General features: G+C 28.9%; 1 protein-coding gene across 1 annotated transcript; it reads right to left on the bottom strand.

Annotated features, from left to right (window-relative positions):
• Window positions 1-2,006: 2,006 nt before the first annotated feature.
• On the bottom strand, window positions 2,007-2,900 carry LOC139877211 (uncharacterized). The gene has a single exon (XM_071864624.1). The coding sequence runs from the start codon at window positions 2,898-2,900 to the stop codon at window positions 2,007-2,009; it is 894 nt and encodes a 297-aa protein (XP_071720725.1).
• Between the last annotated feature and the right edge of the window lie 7,280 nt (window positions 2,901-10,180).

Genomic DNA, 10,180 nt, shown 5'->3' with positions numbered 1-10,180 from the left:
ACTCGCTGTTAGACTGCTGTGTTAGACTTCCGCTGCATTGTTTAGTGATGTCTCAATCATGGAACTTTTATGTTGCATTCACAACTTATGTTACATTTTAACAATGGCTTTGTAATGACCTTTGTGTCACGTACTTATATTAATGCTTTCTATTCGTAGAAGCATGCTATCTTTTGTAAAACGCTATCTTTTCATGAATGTAAACTTGTTTTAAAACAACATATAGTGTTGTAACCTTGTATTGGACTTGTTGTTGATGATTCGTACACATTGATTTTGTACGGGGCGTCACACACACACACACACACACACACACACACACACATATATATATATATATGTGTGTGTGTGTGTGTGTGTGTGTGTGTGTGTGTACCAATCCTATAAATTGAGTAGTAATTTAATGGGCAAATTGTTGAGAAAAGTAACATAAAAGAAAAAAAAAAATTAATAACAGGTAAATCAATTTTTTCTTTGTCAACAAAAAAGTCTAATATTAATTTAGTGTTTAAAAATATGTTTGATAAAATGATTTTTTATTGACGACATGTATTTTCATGTCATTTTTTTATATTTTTTATTTTCATGTCATTTTTCAATGGCAATTTGCCTAGAAAAGTAATATAAAAGTTACTTTTTTCAATAAAAGGTATATCAGTTTTATTTGTATCAATAAACTCCGTATTACAAATGGCGTGGTAGTAATTAAATAAAAAAAATGACTAAAAATACATGTTATCAATAAAAAATATAAGAAAATTCAGATGTGTCACTCTATACTTTAATTGCAACTATTTTCAAATCAGACTTTTTTTTATGTACTAAATTAAAATTAAACTCTTTTATGGGCAAATAAAAAACTGTTATACCCTTTATCGAGAAAATTAGTTTTTATGTTATTCTTCTGAATTTGCCCTAATACGTACGACTGTACGAGTCATATATATTATGGTTGATTTATACGATTTAACATAAGAAGAGAATGCATGATTGGGCTATATGTATGATGTTCATCACACTGAATTTTAGGACGTCTTATTTTTAACAACTATATGTCGTCCAGAAAAGCTCCACTACCCGATTAAAAAAATATTTTTGACAAGATTTCTATGGAAAATCTGATCGGATCTTTCCCGGGCGACTGGTCAACCGAAAAGGTCAATTTATTTTTTATTTTCTACCGTGAAAAGAATTTTGGTTCGAAAATACAATTTTACCAGGGTTTTTTCGGACGACATGTTCTCTGGAAAAATTTAGTTGTTTATTTTATTATTGCCTTTGAAAAGAATTTTGGCTCTTAAAACTATATTTTTTTTCTCCTTCTCCTTTCCCGGATAGCATGTCGTCCGAAAAAGGTATATATTAATTTTTATTCTTCGTTTCCATCTATTTAATTTCGTAGTCTGCAACCTCAACCTCACCATCCACACTTTTGTAGTGAACTTGGAGTCCGAACAACTTGTAATTCGAAATGGTGAAATACTTTGAATGTGGTGAACATGCTTTTTTATCTGAACGTCTTGGAGGATCCAAGTCCGGATCGAGGGCATATATATGACAAAGAAACAAATAAAGAAAATGCACTGCATTGTTGTTAGTAGCAAGTCTTGATTCACAATATATCATTAATTTAGGAAAATCAATTGCAAGTACTACAAGCTAGTTAAAGTGTTGATCACGGGTTTAATTAATTAACTAGCTAGCAAACATAACATCAAATCAAGTAATTGATAAACAGTTTCTCGTAGCGAATTCATCCAATACAAAAACATCAATCAATTAATATTCAGATAATTAATAAATTACATGTATTTCTTGTTACATGCACTCCCTCATATATGACCTGTATGTATTCATTCTCAATGAAGAAAAGTATTTGACATACGTACATCACAGTTTTTATCAAATGGCCACTAAACCTTAAACAAATAAATGAAGAAGCAACAAAAGTTACTACTCCGTAATAAAATATAGTTTCTCCACACATCGATCATGACCTGCAGATATTAAGTCCGATCACCGAGCCTCAGCTCAAGATCCAAATTCTCTAAAGTAGAAACTGGGCTACATTTCAGGGACACAACTGGTTCATTTTCATCGCCAGTTACCAAGTTATTATTCACGTTATTAAAAAAGAAAAACTGCACATTATCATCATCTATTCGCCTTTTCTTGTAGATCAAACCATCATGTTCATCATGATTTTTTTTAAAGATAGGTACTGTCGTCTCATATCTTTTTCTAACACGTGAATTTAAGTTACCTGTAAAACAAACCTCCCTATGAAGAGTATCTTTCTTTGAACTAATCGAATTTGGCTCAAGAACTTGTGCGGCATAACCCTTTTCATGGTTATCCAAATCGTCTATATGAAATCTCTTTCGAGGTTCAAACTTGGGCCATGACAATATAGGAGGGTTGTTGCTCTTTAATTGTTCTTGACCAAAAGAACAAGTGAACGGACGAAGAATAGAAACCATATTAGGTGTTGTAGAAGAAGATGAAAAGAGAGCATGATCCAAGTCAAAATTAGGGTTACAAATCTCAGTAGGGTTTTGTAACATACATCTATCAGCTGCTAAATTAGATGTACTAGCAGCTGGTTCAACAACGACTTGAATATTGTTTTTGGGACTAGAATTATTAATCTGCTTAAGTCTAGCCCTATCTCTCCGATGAACGTTCATGTGACCACCAAGAGCTTGAGCGGACCGAAATTCACGTCTGCAAAAGCTACAAGTATATGATCTTGGAGGCCATATACAACAACCACCTCCAAGTGCTCCAGCTGCATCTTCAGCGAATGCTTGTTCTTCCCACGAATCACCAAAAGACGATAAATCGTGTGAATTCAAACAATTAGTTCCTTCTTTTTGGATACAATATCTTGATTGATCCATTTAATTTGATCAAGAACAAAAAGTATGAAAGAATAGATGAGACAAGAGATCAGGTGGGCAGTCTTGCTAGCTATATCTTAGTTTGAAAGTAAGTGAAAGTTACATAAAGAATCTTTTTTGTGAAAGAAGAAGTACTGATAACTAAATGGATGTGACAAAATTTGTTTGTAATAAACAAATTAATTATAAGGAGATGGTTAAATTAAGTTAAGCAAAGTCATGAGGTTGTGGGTGTTGAATGCTTGGTTGTTTTTGTGTAGCAACTTTTTTGTGTTTTTGCTTCACTTCAACACTGACACAGTTTTTGGTTGTACCCCGGCCTCATAATAAATAAAAAATAAAATATAAAATAATTTAATCAACCAAAAACTTTTATGGAATGAATCCATAATTTTGCCTCGTTAGTCTCCTGTATTACTCCAACTTGTGTATTTTCCGTTGTCATATTACTAGGGAGTATATGTGTACGTACCTAACTGACAGTTAATATTTATTTATTAGTTACTATAATATATAAATATCAAATATAATTATAATACAGATACATAATCAAAAGATAAGTGAAGGACAAAAAACACGTAGTCACACATGTAATAAGATGTGGCCAGTGTGGGTCCATCACGCAGAGGCGGATTTAGAGTGTAAGAGGGGGGTGCCCGCCCCCGGTGAATTTCGAAATTTTAGTGTAAAAATTTTGGATTTTTCGACTTTGCCCCCGGTGATTTTTTTTTTTTGCCCCAAAAACGATATATTTTGCCCCAAAACCTTCAAATTTTGTCCAAAATTCTCCAAATTTTGCCCCAAAACCTTCATATTTTACCCACAAATCTTCAAATTTTGCCTAAAAACTTCAATTTTTTTCCCCAAAACCTCCATATTTTACTCAAAAAAATTGCAATGTTTTAAAAAAAATTTCGCCCCCGGTGGAAAAAAATCCTGGATCCGCCACTGCTTAAGCCAATGAGTAATGAATTTGCTGGTAAGTTTACTGCTATTTTGGTGGAATATAAACGGTTTTCCGTTAACGATAACGAAAGGCAAACTTATATATCAAGGTTATAATAAGGCTAATCCGAATGAAAGTCAAAGTTGATTTGCTGAAGCTGTGACAAAGTTGGCTAATTTGGAAAGGGATTGCAAAGTGATTTTCGGTAATAACAACGCCAAAGGAGCTAGCACAGATACGTGTTGAACGTTTGCTCAGGGTCTGAGTGTTTTCAGGTGCATAACTATATGCATCAATCTTTTCTTCCGTAGATGAAGTGCGGTTGGTTCATCCTCTCGATTGAAGTGTTTTCAAGAATCATGAAAATATTTGAACGCAGGTTGTAATCGTCAAGATACAAATGAGATTTAAGATGAAATCAAGTGTCAAACTTGAAGAAATGTTTAGTTTCATATATTATAATCCATATTTTAATTCATTTTAATTGTCCAATGTCATTAGTCCACAGTCGATAGTCCACAGTTAATAGTCCAATAATTCATATATAGTTTAATATATAATATTCGAATTAATTAATACGTATCGTGACTCGTGTACATGTCTCAGACTCGATCACAATTCAAAGTATATATATTATTGTAGAATCAACCTCAACCCTGTATAGTGAACTCGATCATTACAGCATATAGAGTGTCTATGGTTATTCCAAATAATATATATAGATGCGTCGATATGATATGTCAAAACCTTGTATACGTGTCCCGATATTTAAAGTGCGTAAAATAAATAACAGAAATTAAATGACGATAAATAAAATTGCGAGAATATAAATTGCGATAAATAAATTGCGATAAATAAAATGTAATCAGTTAGTTAGGAACGGTTAGCATGGATTCTTAACAAAATTTTTCTCGTAATTAATTTGTTTGTTTCTAACAAATTTTATTTTGTCCAGTGTTTTCTTCATTATGTCATTTGTTGAATTCTGATAGGTCAAAATCCAAATATGAAATTGAATGAAAATGGTTATTCTGCGGTGAACGGATTCGTATCTTTGTATATGTAAGTATGATAGTAAATGAATGTTGAATCAGATTTGAAGAATGTACAGTGTAACTTATTAATGTGAAATCTAAATATTTCTCGGGTATTACCTACCCGTTAAAATATTTTCACCATTAATCATTTATACAAAAGAATTTTTAATTACAATCTTTATGAAAATATACTTCATATATATTCTCTTCAGATGTAATTATGGATTTAATGAGTCAATATGATACTAAACTCATTTGATTTTCGGTTTGAGCTAGAATAAATAATCTCTAAAACTTTTAGAAACCACATATTCTTCGCAGAATATTTCTTCAATGAAGTTATGAATTAATACTTCATCGTTCATTGTTGTTGGTACTCCTTGGTATCTATGGTGCGTATGACGTTGATCTTCGTGTGACAGATTGTGAAGTTGAGGTTTGCGATGCGGTTGTTGTTGGTACTGGTTATGCTGCTGGTGCTGCTGATGGTGGTACTATTGCTGTCTGTGTTACAAGTGTTGTTGGTGATGAGGTTGGTGATGATGTTGGTGTAGTAAGTATAGCTTGTAGATCACGCACCATTCTTGTCAGGGTTTCTATCCTACCCTCTATCATTTCTATCCATCCACTCATCTGATTCGATAGATCTTGATTATCAATTTCGAAGTTCCCTAACTTCTTCTAATATTCCCCTTCGATTGGTATTCGGAAGTAGAGGTTGAATATTTTCTGAGATTGCAGTAATGCGACCTTCGAGGTGGAAAACTTTAGCAAGAAGTGTGAATACAGTGTTGCACATAGGTTCACCGGTGAGTACATCGTTTTCTCCGATGTTAGGGGGTAAATTTGGTTCGCGGTAGGGCTAGCCTTCTTCATTTCTCCATCGAGTGAGTAAGTCTCAGACCCACCCCCATCTCCTCCAGAAAGAAAAATAGTTAAACGGTGGAGACACTTCGGGTTCATTGATTTCGGAGTCTACTTCAATACGCATCTCGAAATTGCTTCCGGAACTAATGGAATCCAAGCTAGGTGTAGGATCCATCTCTTATGATCAGTTAGAGGATTTTCGATATGAAATGATTTTCGGTTATCGGATAATATTCTAATTATATAGAATATCTAATATAGTACAGAAGATCCCGTAGATTACGGAGGAAATTAAGGAAACGTGTCAGATAAAGTCTACAGTAACAGATACGCTAAGATATGGATTTGTCTATACACTATTCATGCAATCAATGCAGTAAGATGTGTCTAGACTAGGAATGATAAGCAGGTAATTTTCTAAGGATGATAAGTAGGTAATTTTCGACACGAAATGATAAGCAAAACTTTTGACATGCAGACACGGTCGAAGTCCAGACTCATTACTGCATCTAAGCAACTATCAGTTAGATACACTAATGCAAGACCTGGTTCGCTAAGACCACCTCTATGATACCACCTGTAGTGCCCCGTCCTAATCCCTCCGGACGAATACATTACATTTGGTTACATCGCGAGGTACTTGAACTCTATATGATACATTTTACAAACATTGCATTCGTTTTAAAAGACAAACTTTCATTTCATCGAAAGTTGACAGGCATGCATACCATTTCATAATATATCCAACTATAAATGACTTAATAATATTCTTGATGAACTCAACGACTCGAATGCAACGTCTTTTGAAATATGTCATGAATGACTCCAAGTAATATCTCTAAAATGAGCAAACGCACAGCAGAAGATTTCTTTCATACCTGAGAATAAACATGCTTTAAAGTATCAACCAAAAGGTTGGTGAGTTCATTAGTTTATCGTAATCAATCATTCCATAATTTTAATACACCACAAGATCCTCATTTTTCATAAATATCATTACACTCGCAAGTGTATAAAATCCATTCGTATGATGAACACCTGGTAACCGACATTAACCTAATGCATATAGAATATCCCCCGCATACTCGCAAGTATGCCATAAATATTGGCAATCGCAATTACCATTTAAATCGAAGTACTAAAGCATTCCAAATTCCAGAATGGGGTTTGTTAGGCCCATAGATCTATCTTTAGTATTCGCGTCAATTAGGGGCCATTTCCCTAATTCTTAGGTTACCAGACTTGAAGGGGCGATATTCGGTATAGTAATCCAACCATACAATGTAGTTTCAAGTACTTGTGTCTATTTTGTAAAACAGTTATAAAAGCAGCGCATATATTCTCAGTCTCAAAAATATATATTGCAAAAGCATTTAAAAAGGGAGCAAATGAAACTCACCTAATGTATTTTGTAGTAAAAATACATATGACTATATTGAACAATGCAGGGTTGGCCTCGGATTCACGAACCTATATCATTTGTATATTTATTAATATACGTAAATGTAGTCGAACACATATAAATTTATTAGTTATATCCTTTTTATATTAATAGTATATATATGTTTCATATATTCATTTTGTATATAATGTTAATTTTTGTTATGTTATATGTATAAAATATATCATTTTATTAAATACTTATTAATACATTATATAGTTCTAGTATATCTATATAAAATGTTATTTTATAATTACTTGATGATTATAATAGCATAGGTTTTATCCAAAAATTATGTATCTTATATATAAATATATTTATTCATATATAAGTATATATATTTGTATATATATAAACATTATTTATATTTATAAGTCACAACTTATAACTATATTTACCATTTTTACTAATGTTCTATTAATCCATATTAAGCTATATATATATATATATATATATATATATATATATATATATATATATATATATATATATATATATATATATATATATATATATATATATATATATATATATATATATATATATATGTATTTATACACCATTCTAATTTATAGTCGTAATATATTTTATACCTTAATATATGCCAAGTTTTTGTGTAACTAACATTTATGCCTTAAGGTTGTAACAGTCGTTATATATTAAAAATAAGCTCATTTAGAGTTTAACCTTACGAGTTTTCTATACATCAATATATATATATATATATATATATATATATATATATATATATATATATATATATATATATATATATATATATATATATATATATATATGTTACACATAACTATATATTTTTACTCATCGCAAATCCTAATCTTCAAGCTATCTTATCATAATATTTCATATATATTATAAACTTTATGTACTAATCAGATTATTTAACATACTAATTTCATATTTCATAATATTATCCTTAACAATTACAATAATAATAATAATAATAATAATAATAATAATAATAATAATAATAATAATAATAATAATAATAATAATAATAATAATAATAATAATAATAATAATAATAATAATAATAATGTAACAATGATAATAATAATAATAATAATAGCAATAATAATAATAATAGTAATAATAATGATAATAATAATAATAATAATAATAATAATAATAATAATAATAATAATAATAATAATAATAATAAAATGAAATAAAATGAAAGTTATATACCCTTTAAACAACCATCCTAAAAAGAATTTGCCCATGACCGGGCTCGAACCCGAGACCTCTCGCTTCCCGACACTAACACCCTGCCACTCCTCTGCGTCTGCTTTTCTTATATTATCCTCACCTCATATTTATTTAACCCTAAAACGAATTCTATCATCTTCTTCATCAATAACAAGATCAAATCAACCCAAATCTACTTACTCTTAATTATAAATACAGTTATGATTTTAGGATTTAATATTCAGCACATAAACAATTATAACTGATTAATTTGGTTGGCAAAAAAAAAAAAAAAATTAAGGCCTACAGCTCGTCGCTGGGTTTTAAAAAAAAAAAGAATTTGATTTTGAATTCGATGAGGTTTTAGCCAAAGATTATAACACAACTTGTGTTTCAAATCACCTCTATAAACTATAAAAATTATCAATTTAACTCAAATCATAACACACAACTCGAATTTGATGATGAACATAAAGGTTGACTTTTTGAAATTTACCTTTGACTCAAAAATTCACAATTGTTATTATGAATTGGAATTTGGAATTTCACAGATAGTTTACTTATACAATTCCTAACAAAAATGTTTTTATACAATTTGCAATAAGGTTTGGATTCGTGATTTTAAAAAAATTGGACCCAAACAGGGTCGACTAGTTACAGCAGGTTCCTTACAAAATTTATTTCAATAAAAATGATAAATGATTTTGAGGGTGTGCAGTTGGTTTAATGTGAGGATAACTTTAGAGTGTTTCTTTTGATTTATGGCCAAAAATTTGAGTCGTCATCAATTATTGAATACGTATAGAAAATTAAAAAAAAATTAAAAGAACGAATTGAAAATAGAATGGATTGTACGATGGATTTGGTGAATCAATTAAGAGACAGGAACAAAAAAAATAGAACAGTTCGATTGTGATTGCAATTTCTCAAGTTGATTCTGTATTTTGCTTTTATTTATAGTTAATGTTCATATTAATAATTAGTAAATATTAATAAATATATTAATAATAATAATATTATTTGTGTTATTGGAAATAATAAAAATACTGATAATTATAGTAATAGAAAATAATATTAATAATATTATCAATCAAAATAATCCTAATAATAATAATAGAAATAATAATAATGATAATGATATCACTAATACTAATATTAATGGTAATAAATAATGATAATTATAATAATACTTATAAAATGGTAATGATCATATTATTCATGATAATATACATAATGATTTTTAATGATAATACTAAATAATAATAGTAACAAGTTACATGTTTCATTTTTCATATCTATATAATATATATCTATATAATTTATAATAATATTAGCAACAAAAATAATAATACTAATATTAATATTAATACTAATAATGAGAGTAATACAGATAATATTGATATAATAAATTATGCTTATCAAATCTCATATTTATATATTATGTATTAAATTAATAATGTTAATAATATTGATGTCAATAAAATATATATATATATATATATATATATATATATATATATATATATATATATATATATATATATATATATATATATATATATATATATATATATATATTTCTTTTTATGTAATAACTATATTTAACTTGTAATTGTATTTAATATATTAACATTACATATTATTAATTATGTAATATTCATATAACATATTCGAATATTTAATACAATATACATAGTCTATTTATTGTGTACAAAAATCATATATATATATATATATATATATATATATATATATATATATATATATATATATATATATA

Source organism: Rutidosis leptorrhynchoides, chromosome 11 (assembly GCF_046630445.1).
Source record: "Rutidosis leptorrhynchoides isolate AG116_Rl617_1_P2 chromosome 11, CSIRO_AGI_Rlap_v1, whole genome shotgun sequence".
NCBI lineage: Eukaryota > Viridiplantae > Streptophyta > Magnoliopsida > Asterales > Asteraceae > Rutidosis > Rutidosis leptorrhynchoides.
Note: the sequence above shows the minus strand (reverse complement) of the source record. Positions and strands in the feature narration are given on the sequence as shown.

Excerpts from the sequence above, each read along its gene's own strand:
- LOC139877211 (XM_071864624.1), bottom strand. The coding sequence starts at position 2,900 with ATGGATCAATCAAGATATTGTATCCAAAAAGAAGGAACTAATTGTTTG.